This window comes from Cervus canadensis, chromosome 7 (genome assembly GCF_019320065.1).
Source record: "Cervus canadensis isolate Bull #8, Minnesota chromosome 7, ASM1932006v1, whole genome shotgun sequence".
NCBI classification, from domain to species: domain Eukaryota; kingdom Metazoa; phylum Chordata; class Mammalia; order Artiodactyla; family Cervidae; genus Cervus; species Cervus canadensis.
The window spans coordinates 76,731,860-76,756,916 of NC_057392.1; the positions used below are offsets into that span (position 1 = coordinate 76,731,860).

The 25,057-nt window shown below is 35.1% G+C and overlaps 1 protein-coding gene across 3 annotated transcripts in view; it reads left to right on the forward strand.

Annotated features, from left to right (window-relative positions):
• The window catches only part of SI (sucrase-isomaltase), a 111,146-nt gene that overhangs the window by 51,270 nt on the left and 34,819 nt on the right, over positions 1 to 25,057 (forward strand). For all 3 annotated transcript variants that reach the window (XR_006270399.1, XM_043473833.1, XM_043473834.1), the window contains 10 exons: positions 2,798 to 2,953; positions 13,692 to 13,898; positions 15,544 to 15,698; positions 17,130 to 17,298; positions 18,906 to 19,002; positions 19,123 to 19,235; positions 19,325 to 19,450; positions 20,902 to 21,030; positions 21,751 to 21,861; positions 23,628 to 23,690. Coding sequence is in view for 2 of the 3 variants with exons in the window: in XM_043473833.1 (XP_043329768.1) it covers positions 2,798 to 2,953; positions 13,692 to 13,898; positions 15,544 to 15,698; positions 17,130 to 17,298; positions 18,906 to 19,002; positions 19,123 to 19,235; positions 19,325 to 19,450; positions 20,902 to 21,030; positions 21,751 to 21,861; positions 23,628 to 23,690 (1,326 nt within the window). In the remaining variant the exon portion in view is untranslated. The remainder of the gene's footprint in view (positions 1 to 2,797; positions 2,954 to 13,691; positions 13,899 to 15,543; positions 15,699 to 17,129; positions 17,299 to 18,905; positions 19,003 to 19,122; positions 19,236 to 19,324; positions 19,451 to 20,901; positions 21,031 to 21,750; positions 21,862 to 23,627; positions 23,691 to 25,057) is intronic.

The following is a 25,057-nucleotide window of genomic DNA, read 5'->3' on the forward strand; positions in this document are numbered from 1 at the left end:
GAAAAGAGAAGTGAAAGGCAAATGAGAAAAGCATTTCATGCAAAGATGGGCACAATAAAGGACAGAAACGGTATGGAGCTAACAGAAGCAGAAGAGATTAAGAAAAGGTGGCAAGAATACACAGACGAACAATATAAAAAAGTTCTTAATGACCTAGATAAGCACAGTGGTGTGTTCATTTATCTGGAGCCAAACATCCTGGAGTGAGAAGTCAAATGCACCTTAGGAAGTATCACTAGGAACAAAGCTAGTGGAGGTGACGAAATTCCAGCTGAGCTATTTCAGATCTTAAAACAGAATGCTGTGAAAGTGCTACACTCAATATGCCAGAAAATTTGGAAAGCTCAGCAGTGGCCACAGGACTGGAAAAGGTCAGTTTCCATTCCAATTTGGAAGAAGGGTAATGGCAAGGGATGTTCAAACTGCAGTCCTCCATGCTACGCTTCAACAGTACATGACCAGAGAATTACCAGATGTACAGACTGGATTTAGAAAAGGCAGAGAAATCAGAGATCAAATTGCCAACATCCGTTAGATCAAGGAAAAAGCAAGAGAATTCTAGAAAAACATTTACTTTTGCTTCATTCACTACAGTAAAGCCTTTGTGTGGATCACAAACTGTAGGAAATTCTTAAGGAGATGGGAATACCAGACCACCTTACCTGCCTCCTGAGAAATCTGTATGCAGGTCAAGAAGCAGCTGTTAGAAGCAAACTCGAACAACAGACTGATTCAAAATTGGGAAAGGAGTGCAACAAGGTCATATATTGTTGCCCTGCTTATTTAGCTTATATGCAGAGTACATCATGTGAAATGCCAAGTTGAATGAATCACAAGCTGGAATCAAGATCGAAAGAAGAAATATCAATAAACTAAGATATGCAGATGACACCACCCTTATGGCAGAAAGTGAAGAAGAACTAAAGAGCTTCTTGATGAAGATGAAAGAGGAGAGTAAAAAAGCTGGCTTAAAATTCAACATTCAAAAAACTAAGATCATGGCATCTAGTCCCATCACCTCAAGGCATATAGATGGAGAAACAATGGAAACAGTGACAGACTTTATTTTCTCAGTTCCAAAATCATGTGGACAGTGACTATAGCCAGGAAATCGAAAGATGCTGGCTCCTTGGAAGAAAAGCTATGACAAAGCTAGACAGCTTATTAAGAAGCAGAGACATTACTTTGCCAACAAAAGTCTATGTAGTCAAAGCTATTATTTTTCCAGTAGTCATGTACGGATGTGAGAGTTGGACCATAAAGAAAACTGAGTGTTGAAGAATTGATGTTTTTGGACTGTGGTATTGGAGAAGACTCTTGAGAGTCCCTTAGACTTCAAGAAGATCCAACCAGTCAATCCTAAAGGAGATCAACCCTGAATATTCATTGGAAGGACTGGTGCTAAAGCTGAACTTCCAATACTTTGGCTACCTGATGCGAAAAGCTGACTCATTGGAAAAGACCTTATGCTGGGAAAGATAAAAGGCAGGAGGAGAAAGGGACGACAAAGAATGAGATAGTTGGATGGCATTACATACTCAAAGGACATGAGTGTGAGCCAGCTCCGGGAGATGGTGAAGGACAGGGAAGTCTGGTGTGCTGTAGTCCATGGGGTCTCTAAGAGTCAGACAGGAGTGAACGGCTAAACAGCAACAACAACAACAATGAAAATAATAGTGTATGGAATATACTTATGTGTACTCCATGTTAATGGAGTATATAGTATATACTCCAATACACAATTGTATATATGTGTGTGTGTGTGTGTGTGTATACACACTACAATATACTATTATATTTGTATACATGCATACATTATGTGTACATAGGTATATGTTGTGTGTGCTTAGTTGCTCAGTTGTGTCCAACTCTTTGCCATCAAATGGACTGAAGCCCACCAGGCTCCTCTGTCTATGGGGATTCTCCAGGCAAGAATACTGGAGTGGGTTGCCATGCCCTCCTCCAGGGGATCTTCCCAACTGAGGGATCAACTCCAGGTCTCCTGCATTGCAGATGGATTCTATACTGACTGAGGCACCAGGGAAGCCCATACATATATTGTGTATATGCATATATGTGTGTGTATGCCTACTAAGTCGCTTCAATCATGTCTGACTCTGAGACCCTATGGACTAATCCTCCAGGCTCCTCTCTCCATGGGATTCTCCAGGCAAGAATACTGGAGTGGGTTTCTTTTTCCTTCTCCAGGGGATCTTCCCTACCCAGGGGTCAAACCCACATCTCTTATATAACACGATCCTCTCATTTTTTTCTTTTTGTGTATTCCCATATTATTTCCTAACTTGTACCTCAAATATTGTTAGCACTGGATTTGACTCAGGAAGCCTCCAAATCAACCACTGTGTCAACTCTGTCTTCACTGAAGAAATTAATATTTATTTCATTCCTGATAGTCCAAGCCTTGTGCCCCAAGCATTGTATGTCTTTCAAATTTCACATATTATGTATTTGTTAATCTCAATTTACAGAGGGAGGAAATTGAAGCTAAAATAAGAGAGATGTTTCCTCAGACTCATGGGCATTTATTGGGAGAACTGAGGAGTAAACTCATGTCTGGATTTAAAGGCATTTTTCATCAGTATTCTGTAATTTCTTATAGTTTTCCTGTCTTGAGGTGCTAACTTTTCCAGTGGTATGACATTTTCTCCTATCTATTCTTTTCTTTCACTATTACATTAAAATTATTAAGATTTGATTTGAAGAATTGCCAAAATGTTAACTATTTTTGAATTATCCAGTAGTCAGAAACACTCTACTGTTTTCTTTGTCTTCAAAGATTCTAGAAATTTACAATCTGACATTTAACCTTGGAGGAAACTTTACTGTTCAATGGGATCAAACTTTCTTGGAAGTTGAAAAGTTTACTTGTTATCCAGATTCAGACACTGCAACTAAAGAACGCTGTGAAGAACGTGGCTGCTTATGGCAAACGGTAATAAGATTTTTAATTATTCATGAATGGATTTCACATAAGCATTTCAATGTAAACTGTACATATTAAAATTTTAATTCTACAGCATATAAACTAAATTCATCTAGAGAAACATTTGGAATTTGAAATTAAACTTCTAATAGGTAATTTATCTTAATTAATTCTCCAAAGACATGGTTTAGTACATGCTATGCTAAACGTATGTGTAAATTGCTCTTCAGGTACTTTAGAAATAGTGTGACTTTATTTAATAAAATAGAACTCTATTTGTTGCAAACTGTTAAATATGGGTTTTAACTGACTAGCTTAGTTCAGCAAGGTATTTTGCAAGTAGGGAGTAGTCTTTCAAAGGCATTGTCTCAAGTTATCAAAACTTCTGAAATTATTGATGGATTGTAAATGTTCCACTCAGAGGTGATAATTTCTGCCAGTCATTCTGGTCAAACTTTCAAGAACAATGATGGTCATTGGTAGCAGAAGTTTTACAGAAGGGTATATGAGAAGAGTACCCTCATGTGCTTATTTTTTTAATAAATGCTGAGGTTTTGGTTACATCGATGGGCTTTGTCAGAAAAAAAAAAAAACACAAAAAACATTTATTTCATGATCAGTTCAGTCGTTCAGTCGTGTCTCTTTGGGATCCCATGAACTGTAGCATGCCAGGCCTTCCTGTCCATCACCAACTCCCAGAGTTTACTCAAACTCAGGTTCATTGAGTCGGTGATGCCATCTAACCATCGCATCCTCTGTCGACCCTACTCCTCCTGCCTTCAATCTTTCCCAACATCAGGGTCTTTTCAAATGAGTCAGCTCTTTGCATCAGATGGTCAAAATATTGGAGTTTCAGCTTCAACATCAGTCCTTCCAATGAACACCCAGGACTGATCTCCTTTAGGATGGATTGGTTGGATCTCCTTGCAGTCCAAGGGACTCTCAAGAGTCTTCTCCAACACCGTAGTTCAAAAGCATCAATTCTTCCGCACTCAGCTTTGTTTATAGTCCAACTCTCACATCCATACATGACTACTGGAAAAACCATAGCCTTTACAAGAGGGACCTTTGTTGGCAAAGTAATGTCTCTACTTTTTAATATGCTATTTAGACTGGTCATGACTTTCCTACCAAGGAGTAAGCCTCTTTTAATTTCATGGCTACAGTCACCATCTGCAGTGATTTTGGAGCCCAAAATAAATAAATAAATAAAGTCAGCCACTGTTTCTACTGTTTCCCCATCTGTTTTCCATGAAGTGATGGGACTGGATGCCATGATCTTAGTTTTTTGAATGTTGAGTTTTAAGCCAACTTTTCCACTCTCCTCTTTCATCTTCATCAAGAGGCTCTTTAGTTTTTCTTCACTTTCTGCCAGAAGGGTAGTGTCATCTGCATATCTGAGGTTAGTGATATCTCTCCTGGCTATCTTGATTCCAGCTTGCACTTCCTCCAGCTCATCTTTTCTCATGATGTACTCTGTGTATAAGTTAAATAAGCAGGGTGACAATAGACAGCCTTGATGTACTCCTTTTCCTATTTGGAACCAGTCTGTTGTTCCATGTCCAGTTCTAACTGTTGCTTCCTGACCTGCATACAGGTTTCTCAAGAGGCAGGTCAGGTGGTCTGGTATTCCCATCTCTTGAAAAATTTTCCACAGTTTGTTGTGATCCACACAGTCAAAGGCTTTGGCATAGTCAATAAAGCAGAAATAGATGTTTTTCTGGAACTCTCTTGCTTTTGCGATGATCCAGCAAATGTTGGCAATTTGATCGTTGGTTCCTCTGCCTTTTCAAAAACCAGCTTGAACATCTGGAAGTTCATGATTCACGTATTACTGAAGCCTGGCTTGGAGAATTTTGAGCATTACTTTACTAGCATGTGAGTTGAGTGCAATTGTGTGGTAGTTTGAGCATTCTTTGGCACTGCCTTTCTTTGGGATTGGAACGAAAACTGACTGTTTCCAGTCCTGTGGCCACTGCTGCGTTTTCCAAATTTCATGTTACCGACAAATTAAATGCATGTCTTATTACACTGAGAAGAGTCTAGACACATCTGCCAGCAACTTCCCAGAAATGTCTGCACTTATATGAGGAATACATAGATTACATGACCCTCATTCCTCTTCATTGCTTGGTAAAATAGCATAATCTTTACCATTAGGAAAGGTTGTGAAAGAACTGAAGAAAACAAGTGAGAAGGAGAAAAGATTCTGAAATCAACAAAAAGAAATAGTGAAGTATCATTACAGTATGCCTACAGTATCTTCTTTTTAAATGCAACTCTTCATTCAAATCCACATCCTCCATTGAGTTCAGTGTATGGTCACTTCTGTTATCAAAATGAATCTAAAGAATGGTACTAAAGCTCCAGTAACTTCTAATAAGAAAGTGTGAAACATTTACTTTTCCCATTACTATTACTCTTCATATTCAACACCTTATAGATTTTTAAGTCAAATAAGTGGAGCTTTAACATTAGATGTTTATTAAATATAATTTAGAAAATTAATGTTTCTTTAGACCATATTGTTTATTCATTGATTCATTTAACAAATACTTGAGAACTACTATGTTCTAGGCACTATTCTAGGAGAACAAAATAAATGAAACTCTCTTCTCTGTTAGAGATTATATATCAGTGTGGGAAAACAAACAGATAAGTTAAAAAGTTGTTTTAGGGACTTTCCTGGTGGTCCAGTGGTTAAGACATTGCCTTCCAGTGCAGGGACTATGGGTTCAATCCCTCTTCAAGGAGTTAAGATCCCACATGCCCTGCGGCCAAAAAGTCAAGCATAAAACATAAATAATATTGAAACAAATTCAATAGACTTTAAAAATGGTCCACATCAAAAAATATTTTAAAAACTTAAAAAATAAAAATTGTGTTTTATGTTAGATAATTATTACAGAGAACAAAAAGCAGAAAAGGAAAAGGGAGGATGTGGGATGCCAGTGGTGTAACTATAATTAGTGTGCACAAAAGGTTTCTTTGAAAAGGTGGCATTTGTTAAAAGAGATGAAGGAAAGAAAGGAAGGAATAATATTCCAGAAAGAAAATAAATCAGCCTGAATTGAACCTGAAGTAAAATTGTACCTGGTAGAGTCTACAAACAGCAAGGAGGCCATCATGTCTGAAACAGAATGAGTGAAATGAAGAACAGCAGGAGATAAAATTACAGACATATGAAAACAAATAATATAGATCAATTACTCAGACAACTTTTAGGAGTAAAATTTCTACTTCAAGATAGAATTCTACTGGAGAGTTTTGAACAGGCTAATAAGTAGATTAAATTTCCATGTTAATGGAATTATGATGGCTTCTGTGTTGAGAACAGACTCTGAGAATACTAACACAGGGAGCCCAGGAAGGATGTTACTGTGGTAAATGAAGTAAAATATTGGTGGATTGAGCCAAAGTGGTAACGGTAGAATTAGTAATATGTGTTTGACTTTGTGGGGAGCTTCCTAGGTGTCTTATTGGTAAATAATCCATCTGCCAGTGCAAGAGACCCAGGAGACTCAGGTTCAATTCCTGAGTCAGGAAGATCCCCTGGAGGAGGAAATGGCAGCCCACTCCAGTATTCTGGCCTAGTAAATCCCATGGAAATAGGAACCTGGAGGGCTATTGTCCAGGGAGTTACAAAGAGTCAGACACAACTTAGTGACTAAACACACACACGATTGACTTTTGTCCATATTTTTAACATAAAGCTAGAAAGTGTTGTTCTTTGATTGGATATGGGATATGAGAGAAAAGAAGAGTAAAAATGACTTCAAACTTTTGGTGTAAACAGCTGAGAAAAAGAAAAAGTATTTAGTAACACACTGTCGAAACTATGGGGAAACAAGGAGGGGAAGAGTTATGCTTTCGACAAATTAAAATTGAGACACTCAATACAAATCAAAGTGAAGCTTTCCAATTGTGAGATATAAACTAATGAATACACAAAAGAACTATACAAATAAGATCTTCATGACCTAGATAACCACGATGGTGTGATCACTCACCTAGAGCCAGACATCCTGGAATATGAAGTCAGTGGGCCTTAGAAAGCATCACTATGAACAAAGCTAGTGTAGGTGATGGAACTCCGGTTGAGCTATTTCAAATCCTAAAAGGTGATGCTGTGAAAGTGCTGCATTCAATATGCCAGCAAATCAGGAAAACTCAGCAGTGGCCACAGTACTGGAAAAGGTCGGTTTTCATTCCAATCCCAAAGAAAGGCAATGCCAAAGAATGTTCAAACTACTGCACGATTGCCCTCATTTCACATGCTAGCAAAGTAATGCTCAAAATTCTCGAAGACAGGTTTCAGTAGTATGTGAACCATGAACTTCCATATGTTCAAGCTGGTTTTAGAAAAGGCAGAGGAACCAGCGATCAATTTACCAACGCCCTTTGGATCACAGAAAAAGGAAGAGAGTTCCAGAAAAAACATCTACTTCTGCTTTATTGATTATGTCAAAGCCTTTGACTGTGTGGATCACAATTAACTGTGAAAAATACTTCAAGATATTGCAGTAACAGACCACCTTATCTGCCTCCTGAGAAATCTGTATGCATGTCAAGAAGCAACAGTTAGAACTGGACATAGAGCAAAAGACTGGTTCCAAACTGGGAAAGGAGTACATCAAGGCTATATATTGTCACCCTGCTTATTTAACTTATATTCAGAGTACATCATGTGAAATGCTAGGCTGGATGAAGCACAAGCTGGAATCAAGATTGCCGGGAGAAATATCAATAACCTCAGATATGCAGATGACACCACCCTTATGGCAGAAAGTGAAGAAGAACTAAAGAGCCTCTTGATGAAAGTGAAAGAGGAGAGTGAAAATGATGGCTTAAAATTCAACATTCAGAAAACTAAGATCATGGTATCCAGTCCCACCACTCCATGGCAAATAGATGGGGAAACAGTGGCAGACTTTATTTTCTTGAGCTCAAAAATCACTGCAGATGCTGAGTGCAGCCATGAAATTAAAAGACACTTGCTCCTTGAAAGAAAAGCTATGACCAACCTAGACAGCATATTAAAAAGAAGAGACATTTCTTTGCTGACAAAGGTCCACCTAGTCAAGGCTATGGTTTTCCTATAGTCATGTATGGTTGTGAGAGTTGGACTGTAAAGAAAGCTGAGCACCGAAGAATTGATGCTCTTGAACTGTGGTGTTGGAGAAGACTCTTGAAAGTCTCTTGCACTGCAAGGAGATCCAACCAATCCATCCTAAAGGAAATTAGTCCTATATATTCATTGGAAGAACTGATGCTGAAACTGAAGCTCCAATACTTTGGTTACCTGATGCAAAGAACTGGCTAATTGGAAAAGACCCTGATTTGGGGAAAGACTGAAGGCAGGAGGAGAAGGGGATAGCAGAGGATGAGATGGTTGGATGGCATCACCGACTCGATGGACATGAGTTTGAGCATGCTCTGGGAGTTGGTGACAGACAGGGAAGCCTGGGGTGCTGCAGTCCATGGTGTTGCAAAGAGTTGGACACGACTGAGTGACTGAACTGAATTGAAACTAATGAAACTGAAAATTTTACATCTACATTTTATATCTTACCAGTGATGTAAAATTTTCAGTTTCAATAGTTTAAAGCTTAACATTCAGAAAACTAAGATCTTGGCATCTGGTCCCATCACCTCATGGGAAATAGATGGGGAGACAGTGGAAACAGTGTCAGACTTTATTTTTTGGGGCTCCAAAATCACTGCAGATGGTGATCACAGCCATGAAATTAAAAGACGCTTACTCCTTGGAAGGAAAGTTATGACCAATCTAGATAGCATATTAAAAAGCAGAGACATTACTTTGCTAACAAAGGTCCGTCTGGTCAAGGCTATGGTTTTTCCAGTGGTCATGTACGCATGTGAGAGTTGGACTGTGAAGAAAGCCAAGTGCTGAAAAATTGATGCTTTTGAACTGTGGTGTTGCAGAAGACTCTTGAGAGTCCCTTGGACAGCAAAGAGATCCAATCAGTCCATCCTGAAGAAAATCAGTGCTGGGTGTTCATTGGAAGGACTGATGCTGAAGCTGAAACTCCAATACTTTGGCCAACTCATGCGAAGAATTTACTCATTGTAAAAGATCCTAATGCTGGGAAGGATTGGGGGCAGGAGGAGAAGGGGATGACAGAGGATGAGATGGCTGGATGGCATCACCGACTCGATGGGCATGAGTTTGAATGGACTCCAGGAGTTGGTGATGGACAGGGAGGCCTGGCGTGCTGCAATTCATGGGGTCACAAAGGATCAGACACGATTGAGTGACTGAACTGAACTGAACTGAACTGATTGCAGTGACATCATCAAGGGAAGGAGCTTGAAAAGGGGAAAGTTCAAAAACTAAACTTCGGAATCATCCAATGCTTTGACTGAGGGAAATGATAAGGAATCAGTAAAGAGACTGAAAATAAATTGTAAATGAATTAGATTGAAAACAATTTGATTGTCGTTCTTGTCAGCCAAGCGAACAATGCATTTCGAGACAGAGAAAATTACCAATTGTGCAAATTATACTTATAAATTAGTAAGATAAGAACTAGAAAGTGGCATGGATTTGGCATCACGGAAATCTTTGGTAACTATTACAAGAGAAATACTGATAGAGTTCTGGGATTAAAAGCCTCATCAGAGTGAGAATGAGATTACATTAATACTGAAGTCACAACTTAGATATAGAGACTATGGTGAGCTTTTTATATTTGGCCATAAGGAAAGCATACAAGATAGAGGAGTAATTGGAGAAATTAACCAGGTGACAGTTTCTTTAAGATGCATGCATGCTAAGTCACCTCAGTCATATCTGACACTTTGCAACCCTATGGACTGTAGCATGCCAGGTTCCTCAGTCCATGGGATTCTCCAGGCAAAAACACTGGAGTGGGTTGCCATTTCCTTCTCCAGGGATTCTTCCCAACCCAGGGATTGAACCTGCATCTCTTGAATGTCCTGCATTGGCAACTGCAGTGTTTATAACTAGCGCCACAGGATGGGAAAACTCAAATCAGTTTATGCCATTGGGAATAAGCTGTAATGAGTGGAATATTAGTGACACAGGACAGAAGGTTGAGAACTGCAGGAGAAATGTCTTTGCTGGCAAAGAGGCATAGGACTGGGTGCATAGGAGAATGAAATGTTTCTCCTTATATAGAATCATAGGCAGAACATATTTTGTAACAGGAAGTAAAGAGGTGGTTAGGTAGTTGTCCTGTTTCCTTCTGATATTTCTTCTGATTGCTTTCCTTTTCATACTGAAATAGTAAGGAAAATCATTAGGAGATGATGACAATAGGGAGGATTTTTTTCATGAAGACAAAAGGAAAATGTTATCCAGGGCAGTGTGATAGTGAATGAACTAGGCAAATATGGCATCATTGTGTCTTTTGGACCCACTCTAACTTTCATGATTATGTGAAGGGAGAGAAATCTGCATGATTGCCAGCATTTTTTTCAAGCCACATTCAACCACACAACTGTAGGAACTGAGATTTAGAAAGAAAGTGAACGTGTTAGTTACTCCATTGTGCCAGGCTCCTCTGTCTCTGGAATTCTCCAAGCAAGAACACTGGGGTGGGTAGCCATTCCCGTCTCCAGGGGATCTTCCTGACCCAGGGATCCCTCAGTTCAGTTCAGTCACTCATTTGTGTCTGACTCTATGCCACGCCATGGACTGCAGCATGCCAGACTTCCTTGTACATCACTAACTCTTGGAGCTTAGTCAAACTCATGTCCAACGAGTCGGTGATGCCATCCAACTATCTCATCGTCTGTTGTTCCCTTCTCCTCCAGCCTTCAATTTTTCCCTGCATCAGGCTCTTTTCCAATTAGTCACTTCTTTGCATCAGGTGGCCAAAGTATTGGAGTTTCAGTTTCAGCATCATTCCTTCCAATGAACACCGAGGACTGATTTCCTTTAGGATGGACTAGTTGGATCTCCTTGCAGTCCAAGGAACTCTCAAGAGTCTTCTCCAACACTACAGTTCAAGAGCATCAATTCTTCAGTGCTCAGTTTTCTTTATAATCCAACTCTCACATCCATACATGACTACTAGAAAAACCATTGCCTTGACTAGACGGACCTTTGTTGGCAAAGTAATATCACTGCTTTTTAATATGCTGTCTAGGTTGGTCACAGCTTTTCTTCCAGGGAGCAAGCGTCTTTTAATTTCATGGCTGTAGTCACCATCTGCAGTGATTTTGGAACCCAAGAAAATAAAGTCTGCCACTCTTTCCACTGTTTCCCCATATATTTCCCATGAGGTGATGGAACCAGATGCCATGATCTTAGTTTTCTGAATGTTGAGCTTTAAGCCAGCATTTTCACTCTCCTCTTTCACTTTCATCAGGAGGCTCTTTAGTTCTTCACTTTCTGCTGTAAGGGTGGTGTCATCTGCATGTCTGAGGTTATTGATATTTCTCCCAGCAATCTTCATTCTATCTGATGCTTCATCCAGCCCAGTATTTCTTGTGATGTACTCTGCATATAAGTTAAATAAGCAGGGTGACAATATACAGCCTTGATGTACTCCTTTCCTGATTTGGAACCAGTCATGTCCGGTTCTAACTGTTGCTTCTTGACCTGCATACAGATTTCTCAGGGACAGGTTAGGTGGTCTGGTATTCCCATCTCTTTAAGTATTTTCCACAGTTTGTTCTGATCCACACAGTCCAAGGCTTTGGCATAATCAATAAAGCAGAAATAGATGTTTTTCTGGAACTCCCGTCCTTTTTCAATGATCCAACGGATGTTGGCAATTTGATCTCTGTTTCCTCCTAAGTTTGAGAATTTCTCAGTCTTATCTTTTATAATTGAAGATTACTGGCAAGGTTTGTGGTAGAACATCCCTCAGTTTGGGTCCAGTTGATGTCTTCTGAAGATGGTGGCTCAGATGGAAAAGGGTCTGCCTGCAATGCAGAATACCTGGATTCAATCCCTGGGTTGGGAAGATCCCCCTGGAGAGGGTATGGCTACCCACTCCAGGATTCTTGCCTGGAGAATTCCACATACAGGGGAACCTGGTGAGCTGTAGTCCATAAGGCCTCAAAGAATTGGACATGACTGAGAGATTTTAGACAGTAGGTTTTCACACAGTATTGTTTTTTCAACTGGGTATAAGAAAGCAAGCAAGGGACATAGAGATTGAGATGATATGGAAAGGGGTGATTTAGATGGGATTCTGCAGTTTCCATAAATTAAACAGTAAATTTATTTTCATCCTAACTACAAAAAAAAAAAAAAAACAGCAATGCTGATAAACTATAAAGAAAGATAAAGTGAAAGCACTTAAAATGATTGAGGGGAAGTGATTCTGGGCAGAAAGATAGCTGTGAGGGAGACATACATATTTTGCAGTTTTCTAAAGTTAGTCATTTTCCTGTTTCCATTGGCACTCAATTCCTTGCCTTTGGAATGAGTACCGAAATATCTATATCAGTTAAGGATTTCTTGAAGCCGAAAGTGTTGGAGACCTAGAATTTGATTTAGTTAAACAAGACAGAATTTATTTTTTTATTACAGGAAAAAAAAAAAATTCCAGGCCTAATAGTCTAGAATTTCAATGTTGTCAGTGTCCACTATTTATAATTTGTTTTTCATCCCCAATTTTTATTATGCCATTGTACATGCATTTCTGGTTTCCCTGGTGGCTCAGAGGGTGACGAATCCACCTGCAATGTAGAAGACCTGGGTTTAATCCCTGGGTTGGGATAATCCCCAGGAAGAGGGCATGGCAACTCACTCCAGTATTCTTGCCTGGAAAATCCCCATGGACAGAGGAGCTTGGCAGGTTATAGTATGGGGTCACATAGAGTTGGACACAACTGAGCGACTAAGCATTCACAGCACATGTATGCATTCTAGGCCTGGAAGGTGGAGGAGCAAAGGATACCCTTATTTGATCATCTTATATCCTTTCTTTTAAGGAGATTTGGGCCATCATATATAACTTCCTTAAAAGGGCCTGAGAAATACACATGGGTATATTGTTCTCCCAACAATATATTAATTTAATAAATCATAAAGATGGGAGAATGGATTGTGGTAAAGCAACTAGCCGTCAATGTCATAGTATTTCTCTGTTTTTCAGAGGTCTTAGCTTCCACCCCTATACAAACTAATTAGCTTTGATCTTTGGCCACATTTCCTATTTCAAATACTGGGAAGGATGTAATTAACCAATAGAAAGACCAGTCACAAAGTAAGGAGTAATACAATTTGATTATAAGTAAAAGAAAAGGACTTTAAAATATATGCCCTTTTGAAGGGTTTTGTAGAGTCATTTTACACACAAAAAGTAGTAATCAATATAAAGTGTAAAAACAATCTTGGAATCAAAATTTCTGAGTAATATACCTAATTATTTACAAAGACAACACAATCATTCTGTATTCTGAATTAAAAAACTATGACATTTGATTTTCCTTCTCTACTAGTCTATTTTTAGAGTCAAAATATAAATATTCTAAACATTTTAGTCCATAGTGTGCCATGTTGCCTGAGAGATATTTTGTGTTATGACTGTACTTTCACTTTAGCATTAAATAATTTTAAATTATTTAATGTATTTTATTACACTAAATAATATAAATTTGTAATTAATATTTAACAAATTATTTACAGATTTTTAATGTAAAATTTTGTAAATCATACATGTGGTTAACATGTCTACTTTGGTTTTCTTTAGCTAAATATTGCAATTCTTACAATTTCTGAAATTAACATGTATTGTGTTTTTAGGCTCATTTAGGAGCCAAAGCACCTGAGTGTTACTTTCCTAAAGAAGACAACTCTTATTTAGTCCATTCAACTCAGTACTCATCAGTGGGTATAATAGCTGACCTCCAGCTGAATACTGCAAATGCTCGAATAAAGCTACCTTCTGATTCCATCTCATCTCTTCGTGTGGAGGTGAAATATCACAAAGATGATATGTTGCAGTTTAAGGTATGTTTATTATAAACTATCACAATGCATGATTTGTCTCTCAAGAAAAAATTTAAATATATTAGGTGCTTGGGTTTTTCATGTAATATTAAGGATTATTAATTGGATTGATGATCTTTTGATTCTATAAAGCTTTTTTTGTCTTCCTACAGAGCCCACAGCTAGATGCACAATAAGTATAACTTTCTGTTTTTGCTAGCTTTTTGAATAATTAAACATATAGTGGTGATTTTTAGTTGCTTAAATTCTTGATAAATTGATAAATCATTTAGTTGGACTTTGTTGGTTGTCCCATTCAAGTAAGTAAAATAGGACAAAACAAATACAATAAGATCCTTATTGTTTCCATTATTTTTTTTAAACAGTGATCTTAAGTTTATGGCCAATACAGTAAGAAATACAAAAGAGATAATTTCTTTCAATAGTTATACTTAGCAGTTATTTTTTACTTAAGAGCGCCAAAGAACTCCATTAAGAAAACTATTAGAAATGGTACTGACTCATACATGACAAATGGAAAGCAATTTCATCCCATACATATGCAGACATTTAACAGAAGAAATACAAAATCTGGAATAAAATATTAAAATACTTAACAACCTTTTTTAAATATAAATTTATTTATTTCAATTGGAGGCTAATAAAAATGAAAAAAATTAAAGACAAATACAAAAAATGAGAAAACTAAGTGTTTACCTCATCAGCAAAGAAATAAATGGCAATTTGAGAAAAAAACGTGTCTTTATTGCTTAACAAAGAATAGTATTAGAGTACATATTTTAATGAGAATGTTCATTAATAATATACTAATTCCAGAAAATAGTTTACCAATAGATATCAAGGATACTACAAGTTGTAATATATTCTGACCTAATATTGTCACTTGTAAGTAATATACTAAGTAAAGATCTGAATGAAGATAAATTAGCATTAATATTCATTGTAAAATCATACATAAGGCAAAAATATTGAGGCAGCTGTGTCTAACCATGAGTGGTAAATAATTTTGTGTATCCATATACGTGAATATCTAGCTCTGAAAGTTCTCTTCTTTAAGAGTTCTTACTGTATGGAAAAATGAATTACAAAACATTAAATCAGGTAAAATACAGTACATAATTTAATTCATTACATATCTATATATGTTTATGGAATTTGAAATAGATATTTGGGCCATGGATACAAAATTAGGAATTATGTAAATAAGAATTTAAATGTTCTTGTTTGAGGCATTATTTAAATTATTTAATGATATGTACCTAAATATGTTGGGCTTCCCTGATAGTTCAGCTGGTAAAGAATCCAGCCTGCAATGCAGGAGACAACAGTTTGACTCCTGGGTCATGAAGTTCCCCTGGAGACAGGATAGGCTACCCACTCCAGTATTCTTGGGCTTCCCTGGTGGTTCAGCTGGTAAACAATCTGCCTACAACGTGGGAGACCTGTGTTCTTGGGTTGGAAAGATCATGGCAACCCACTCCAGTATTCTTGCCTGGAGAATCCCCATGGACAGAGGAGCCTGGCAGGCTGCAGTCCATGGGGTTTCAAAGAATCAGACATGGTTGAGGGACTAAGAACAGCACAGTGCCTAATATGTCACCATTAAGAATGAAACATATCTCTTTTCACTATTTGTCTATAATAGATTTATGATGCCCAAAATAAGAGATATGAAGTTCCAGTACCATTAAACATTCCAGCTACACCAACAAGTACTTATGAAACTAGACTTTATGATGTTGAAATCAAGGAAAATCCTTTCGGCATTCAGATTCGAAGAAGAAGCACGGGAAGAGTTATGTAAGTGATTGAATTACTGGATATGAAGGATATTTTCATTTTAGCTTAGGAGGCAAAGTTGGATGATTATTTTCACAGCCTTCACTGTGCTACTGTGTCATCACATCAAAAGTGGTTTTAAAGGTATTAAATAATCGGCTTATTTTAACATTCAAAAACTAAAGTTAGCAATCTAACAACTGGTCTAAGATTTTATTGACACTTTGGATGTGATGAATTTTGTTATTAAATATCAGACCCATTCTTCTATTCAAGCTGAGAGCAAAAACAAAGATTCATGTTGAAAAGCTTGATGAGTGTTGTCAAAATAAGTATCTATAAATGTGTTTAGAAATATGTCAATATTTTATTAGAATGATTGAAATTGGAGTTTTTTTGTTCTGGATTTTGATCAAGTTAATACTATCTCTGTCAGGAATTGATGAAAGGAAGTTTAAATGTATACATACAGATATGATTTTTATGTTCAATGAATAAATTTAATTTTTAAAATATTTCCTTTATTTTAGTGGAAAGTTTTACAAAGTACACTCCTATGTATTTTCTATTACAAAATACTTATATGTAATTTAAGCTTGCCCTGCTATCCTTTATGTGATGTTATCAGGATGTTTTCAGGTATTGTCAGTAGGGGTACAAATAATAAAGAAAAACATGTTTATACTGTTTCAAAATGTTGAAGAGTTTCGTTCCAAAGTTTAAAAAGCTAAATGATTTTGTGGAAAATCCCTGGTACAGAGACATTATTTATTGTTATTCAGGAAGCATTATTCTTTAGCAAATACTTTTCCAAAATCATTAATATAAAAATATGAATATGTTCCAAATTCTTTGTAATAATATGTTTTCTTCCCTACCAAATTTATTTTTCTCTTCTTTTATCTTCTTATTGCAAATGACATTCTGTGTAACACATTTCTTTGTAAACACATGTTTTTACAAATATAAATTAAAAGATAAAGAAAATGATTGGGTGTAGTAATAGGGTTTGAAATTAAAATATACATTATGTGTTATTTATTTTGATATTGATTTCTTTTTATTCTATATGTAGTAAAAGTTTGCTTATTCTCTCAAGGGAACAGGAAAATGAAGGACTTTCAATTCTTAGGGCATATATTACTTCTAGGTCATATATTAGTTATAGATTTATATTGATTTTATTTTAAAAAGTGACATATATCTAAAGACACACAAATAGCCATTACATGATTATGAATTTGTGAAACATATTTTGATATTTGTTAGCCAAAAAAGTATTGGAATAATTATCTATTTCCATTTATATCTGGGTATAATAAGCCCTATATAGAGAAAAATACTACTGATTTTCACATCACCTAAGAAAGAATTACCATTATTATTTGTGATACTATTTGTATGCAATTTGTATGCATATACAGGAATAAAATTGTTTTCTTTTGTTTTCAGTTGGGATTCTCGCCTTCCTGGTTTTGCTTTTAACAACCAGTTCATTCAAATATCTACACGCCTGCCTTCAGAATATGTGTATGGTTTTGGGGAAATGGAACACACAACATTTAGGCGTGACCTGAACTGGCATACTTGGGGAATGTTCACAAGAGACCAACCCCCTGGTGTAAGTACCAGGACTTGACTACCATAAGTGGCAGCTAAGACACAGCCATCTCTTTGTTGGCCTGTATTTCAATATTGAAACAACGAAAGGGACTAGAAATCATGACAGTTGCTGAAGTGTTTTTCTGAAAAACAAACAAAAAGTCACAATAAAGTGCAGGTGAAAGTAAACGACTGATCAGATAATATCATTGACTACAGTGAGAAGTGAGGTCGTGACCCAATTGCTTACTCTCTCAACTGCATAGAAAGAACATTCAGATTCAATATTCCCTGCCAAATCCATGTTTACTTTCAGCTTTTAGAAAATAAGTGGCTAAGGTTCTCCTTGAAATTTTCTTTTTTACTCCTTACATAAAGATTGGATTCTCACTTTTTCCTTTGTTACCCTAAACTGTAGTTGTGCATTTTTATGAGGTTATACTGTTAGTTACAAGTTTAGGAAATATTTTTATATGCTCATGACACTTTCCCCAAAGTTTTGTCTTATTAATGGTGTATATTTCATGAATATTTAATATATTGCTTGCAATTAATATTAATTATAATTACTCAAAATATATCATAGAAAAGTACATTTTAATAAAAATACTAGTTCATTTACCTTTTTCATATGTTATGTGTACTTAAAGGATGTATTCAGCATGAGATTATAAATGTGTATACTATCATAACCACTTTTTATTGTAAGGTACTCATACAATTTTTATTTGTATCACAATAGTTCAAACTTATGAGTGCTGTTTTTCATTTATTCCAGCTTGAAAGAGTATGTTTTACCAAAGTTTACCTCTTTAAAACCCTTCAGGGACTTCCCTCCTGATGCAGTGGTTAAAACTCCATGCTCCTGCTGCAGGCGGCACAAGCTTGATCCTTGGCTGGGGAATCAAAAAATAAAAACAAAAACCCTTCAACATTAAGTATTGGCATTATTAGGTTCATATAACCTTGATTCTAAATATATAAATTTTCTGTCACATGATACTCAGTTACTAGGATTCATTGTGGGTCAATGACATTAATTTGATTAAGGATCATCAACTTATAAAAAGTTTTGTAATCTTGACATTGAATCCTGCATATAGATTTTCCATTCTGAAAAATTAAAAGATGATGCTGAAAATGAAATTAAATGCTCAGTAGATGAGAAATATATTAATTTAAAATATTACCATAAAATATTACAGAAACTTAGATATCCCATTAAGTACTTAAGGAGATTGAGTACTTTGATAACTTTAATCATTAATAAAACATTCTATTATTGAAAAAGAAGTACCAAGTCATAAATAAATTAAGATACATAATCTGTGGAAAGAAACCCAACTATTCTAAAGCCAGTGGTTTCTTTACATAAGTTAATTTGGCAGTATTTGTAAGTGTTACACAATTGTATATTCATTCCCATACTTTAATGCACTAATGGTTTGAATAATAAATAAATTTAAAAAAAAAAGGGTTTGTTTTAATTCAGTCATAGTTTGGGTGTGCAATGAAGGAATATTTAAATTCCTAGGCTTAATCTTATAGTGAATTTGAATATTACATTGACAAAAATTCACATGCTATTATTATTTAAATATACATTATGTTTTTTTTTAATTTTAGTACAAACTTAATTCCTATGGATTTCATCCCTATTATATGGCTCTGGAGGATGAGAACAATGCTCATGGAGTTCTCTTACTTAACAGCAATGCAATGGGTAAAACAATTTTTAAAACAATTTAAAAAAATTTTTAAATTAAAAAAAATCATATTTTATGTGACTCAAATAAAACAATAACTTATATAGATAAAATGTAATCATATTTTGGATTTCCAGATGTTACATTTCAGCCAATGCCCGCTCTGACATATCGCATAATTGGAGGAATCTTGGACTTTTATATGTTTTTGGGCCCATCTCCAGAAGTCGCAACAAAGCAATACCATGAAGTATGATTGTACATTTTAAAAAGAGATAAAGTTTTCTTTATAATATAAAGTATTTATCTTTGGTCACAAGGAATTTTTTTTTCCCAAAGGTAATCGGCCAACCAGTCATGCCACCTTACTGGGCTTTGGGATTCCAGTTATGTCGTTATGGGTACAGAAATACTTCACAAGTTGAAGAAGTATATAATGACATGGTGGCTGCTCAGATCCCTTATGTATGTATTTCAATTTTTAAAGCAGTGTTAAATATGTCGTCTAAAAAAGCAGAATGAAATAATTAAACACACATTTTAAAATTATTTAAACATTTGACAAAAAGCAATGCTTAGTTTGCTAGTAGCACAGAGTGAGTTGGATATCAGATTATACAGATTGTCTTCAGCAGAGGGATAAAGAAACGGCTAATACCATTATTTTTCCTTCTTTCTTATCAGTCTAATGACTGTGAGTTGTGCTAGACAAGTCACCACGCACTTGCTTTTCTCTGAGAAACTCTGTGTCTCACAGGTAGTCAAACACATTTATTGTCTTCTTTTAAATGAGAGTAAGAATCCAGGGAACGTATTTCATCAACTGATATGACAAATTACATTAAAACAATTTGAGGTGAAACAACGACTTTTGCTGTGGAATTGATGACAGTTGTCATACAGAATCAGTGGGCTTGCAGAATATCCTCTTCCCTCAATGTGTGGGAAACTAAATATTTTTAAGTATCCAGAAGTAATCAGTTACTGTGATTTTTATTTTTTAGCAAGATTAAGGAATCTCAGGTATCCGCCTGGTAATATTTAAAAATTGAAATCTAGAATGCTTCATATATAAGAACTCACTCTAAGAAGAATAAGTAGGGTCTCATTTATAAGACCTCAGGACATACAGGAGAATCCAACATATGGTTCCTGAATACATTATTATAGGGAAATTAATTGTATAGGTTAATTATGTAGCAATATGAAAGTGAAAAAAAATTTTGAAGAAGATTTTTTCATTATTAGTTCTATGTTATCGATATTTTTTGTAATATCTAGAAAAAGAAATTGTCTTTAACAAAAAATAATTTTTTAAAGTAATTTAGGCCTAAATTAAAGATGTAAGAATATAATGAAAGCATTTATTCATGTAAATATATTTGTAAATATCTACTGGTAAACAACATTTTGCTTATTTAAGCTTGGGCTATTATTTTGAAAATGACTTTGGTGGATGATAAAAGAATAATTTAAAATAATTGGTGAATTTACTAGTTATTTTTCTCCTTTTATAATTTTAGAATTAATTGAAATTATCCCATATTTGCTTTTTGTTTCCAGAAATAGAGCAATACTTATTTCTGTATACTGTACAAAATTCCTAGTTATCATTCAGTATAATTTCATGACCTCATAAGTCCTTTACTCTTGAGTCTTATTTCTTTTGGGAATTATAAAACAAAAGATACTGATTTGAAAGGATTTTTACTTTGAAATCAGAGATACTATTTAATGAACTTTTAACAAAACATAGCATTTATATGAACTTGTTCTTAGAATATTTTCCATCTATACATGCTATTTTTATTTCTTGACTATTGCATTATTCAATTCTCTTACTTTTATAAACATGATAGAATGTGACAAACTCACTCTGCTGATTCTTACCCCACTACAACTCTCATATCTTTCAGGATGTTCAGTACACAGACATTGATTACATGGAAAGGCAACTAGACTTTACAATTGATGATGAATTCCGTGACCTTCCTCAGTTTGTTGACAAAATAAGAAGTGAGGGAATGAGATACATTATTATCCTGGTCAGTATCTATATTTTATCTTCTATCTGAGCCTTACTATCTTAGTTTTGTTCAGATTTTTATTCTGAATGAAAGGCGTTTCAAAATATGAAGTATGTAAGCTTGAATTCTACTCCCAAATCTAAAACTTTCTTCCTTTAACACTTCATTTACATGGGCAGCCACAAGGCTAGGTTAATCCTTAGAGACCTAAGACTAGGTAAAGCTGGGAGTCAAAGACAAGCTGTTTCTTAATAATCACCCAAGCTACAAACTGACCTCAGTTTATAGACACTATCACAAAGTGATGATGGATTTTTCTATTCCTGTAAGTATCTCATATCATTCTCTGGGACTGCTTCTTACGCTTGTCATGTTTAAAAATTTGCCTTCAAGTTAGTGATTCAATGGGGAGAATATTTCATCAATATATTACAAAAAGCAAGCTAGGCAGTCAGAAATCCCACTGGGGAAATAAAAGCAGAACAAAAACACTAGTAATCTTGCTTGTAATCATAGCTAACACATTTTCAAAAGTTCTTAAATTTTCCTTCTAGAAAATGTAAAAGACAGTCAAGCTAGAACACAAAAATTTATACCATCAGTTCATCTGTCAGTCTATGTGATAATACAATATAATGATAATTTAATAATGGAAAATTGTAATATTTCATAATAGCTACCCAGATGGCTATACTTCTATATCATAGACACATGTTTTGTATTTCATTTTCATTTTAGGATCCAGCAATTTCAGGAAATGAAACAAAGCCTTACCCTGCCTTTGAAAGAGGACAGGAGAAAGATGTCTTTGTCAAATGGCCTAACACAAATGATATTTGTTGGGCAAAGGTATTGAATTGATAGCTTGAAATAAAATAAGTGTAAAAGTGCTATTTCATTGAAACTTTCTACTTAATTAAGCAACTGTTAAGGCATATTCAGAAGAAGAGATATAATGATTTAATAGCTAATAAATAAAAAATAGATACTCCATGAGTTCAGTCCAAACTATTAGAAACAGAAAGAATTCATGCATCATATGTCCAAATACTATTTGTTTTATTTTTAATTGTTTTTTATTATATTTCTTGGTACCTTTGTGTTTTATTATAAAATTACCAACAATAAGATGGTTATTGGTTATTCTATACTACAAAAGTCATTTAATATTTGTAATTCTCTTTAAAACATCTTATATGATTGTAAAAGCTATACTTATATTCCTTACTTGAACAGGGAAAATAATTCATTGTATTTCATTTAGACAATAATATTCAGATGTGAGTATATTAATACATTGTAGAAAATATCCTCCTTTGGCTTATACATAAAGAGTAAAAGTGCTCAATACTCTATAAAAACCTAAATGGGAAAAGAATTTCAGAAACAATAGATACATGTGTATGTATAACATAACTACTGTATATCTGAAACTAACACAATATTGTTAATCAACTATATTCCAATATAGAATACATTTTTTTTAAAGAGTAAAGAAAAAAATCCGCTAGTCACAATTAGAATGAAAGCAATTTCCATAGTGGGAGATGTAATTAAATGCAATGTGCAAGTCTATTTGGATCTTAGACCAAAAATATTAACATTAGTGATAAAAGTGAAATTCGAACATGGCCTATAGATTAGTTAGTAATATTCTATTAATGTAAACTTTTTGATTTTGATAATTGTACCATTGTTATAAATATGTTACTATTAGGAGAAGCGTGGTGAAGGGTATAGAAAAACAGTAGGATATTGTTTGTGACTTTTCTATAAGTCTGAAAGTATTTCAAAATAAAAAATTTAAGGAAAATAGAAAAAATTCTGTGGTAAAAGCTGAAAAATCGCAGTGTTTTAAGAAACATGCAAGTATAGAATATTGATTATTAAAAGGGATTGTTTCCCTCCTACTTTCTTCTAATTCTACATTTTTCTACATTTTCTCATTTTTCTACCTTTTAAGCACTATTCTCTATCAGCAACTAATCTCTTATATGTAATTACCCTTCTGCAGATTCTACTTTCTACAACATAGATTTAAATCCCAGAGCTTTTGGCATGATTGAGCCCTGTTTTATGTTTGTGAGTGGAGTAGAAGAAACATTGGTAGGCTAAGAGGCAGGGACTGGAGTAGGAATATGGTAGAGAGAAGGATTTCAGTACCACTGTGGAAACCAAGAGGATTATATGCCTCAGTATGGCTTCATCCAACTCAAATATTCAATTCCTTTCATATAAAAATATATATTTTTTTGTTTTTCAATTGTTATCCTGGAGTAAGTGTAGAAACAATTTTAATATATCACATTAAATTAGATTTGGTGTATGTATTTCAAATTAATTGTTGATTAGACCATTTGGTTACATGCATTGTTTTCAAAATTACTACCAACACCAAGGTTGGATTTTTTTTATTTGCCATATTAAAGAGAAGATTAATCTGGAAAATGGAAATAGTTTGCAAATGATACACATGCCAAAACACAAACTAAGCAAATATATGAAGGAACTATTTTTTATTATTTGCTTATAAAACTTTATTATACTTTATTTACAAAAGTCATACCACACTGAGTTTATTTTGAACTGGTTTCTCATTTCTTCTTTTTTTATAGGTTTGGCCAGATTTGCCTAATGTGACAATAGATGAAAGTCTAACTGAGGATGAAGCTGTTAAGGTAAGTTTCATATTGATTAATTGTAGAACTAAAAGAAATTCAGCACTTAGATTTAATAATTAGTGATTTCACTGTTCTGTATGTGAATATCCAGTTTTTCCAGCACCAATTGCTAAAGAGACTATACTTTCCTCATTGCATATTCTTGCACTCTTGTCAAAGATCAGTTGACTATACATGTGTGGATTGATTTCTGGGCTCTTTATTCTGTGCCACTGGCCTGTATGTTTATTTTTATGCTAAGACCTTGCTTTTCACTACTGTAACTTTGGAATATATCTTGAAGTCAAGAAACCTGATGCCTTCAGCTTTGTTCTACTTACTCAAGATTATGATGATTAAGGAACTATTCAAGGACTTTTGTGTTTCCAAATAAGTTGGAAGATTGCTTTTTCTGTTTCTGTTAAATATGTCATTGGGATTTTGATGGGGGTTACATTGAATCTATGGATTACTTTCAGTACTGTGGATCTCTTAGCAATATTATTTCAGTCCATGAACATTGGTTATCTTTCTATTTGTCTATTTCTTCTTAGATATCTTTCAGTAATGTATTGTAGTTTTTGATATTCAAATCATTTATTTCTTTAGTCAAGTTTATTTCTAAGTACTTTATTATTGCTTATTGCTATTATATATGGGATTACTTTCCTAATTTTCCTTTCAAATAGTTTATTGTTAGTGTACAGAAGTGTAGCTGATTTTTGCATGTCGATTTTGTAATCTTCCAACTTTATTGAACCTATTTATTAATTCTAATAGTTGTATGTGTGTGTTCTTTAGGATTTCTAAGTATAAAATTACATCATCTACAAACAGAGACACTTTCAGTTCTTCTTTTCTGATTAGGATGCTTCTTTCCCCCTTATTTATGCCTAGTTATTCTGGCTAGGACTATGTTAAATAGAAGTTGTGAGTGAGCAGCCTTACCTCGTTTCTTCAGTTCAGTTCAGTTCAGTCACTGAGTCATGTCCGACACTTTGGGACCCCATGAACCACAGCATGCCAGCCTCCCTGTCCATCACCAACTCCCGGAGTCTCCCCAAACCCATGTCCATCGAGTCGGTGATGCCATCCAACCATTTCATTCTCTGTCACCCCCTTCTCCTCCTGCCCTCAATCTTTGCCAGCATCAGGGTCGTTTCAAATGAGTCAGCTCTTCGCATCTGGTGGCCAAAGTATTGGAGTTTCAGCTTCAACATCAGTCCTTCCAATGAACACCCAGGACTGATCTCCTTTGGGATGGACTGGCTGGATATCCTTGCAGTCCAAGGGACTCTCAAGAATCTTTTCCAACACCACAGTTCAAAAGCATCGATTCTTCGGCACTCACCTTTCTTTATAGTCCAACTCTCATATCCATACAT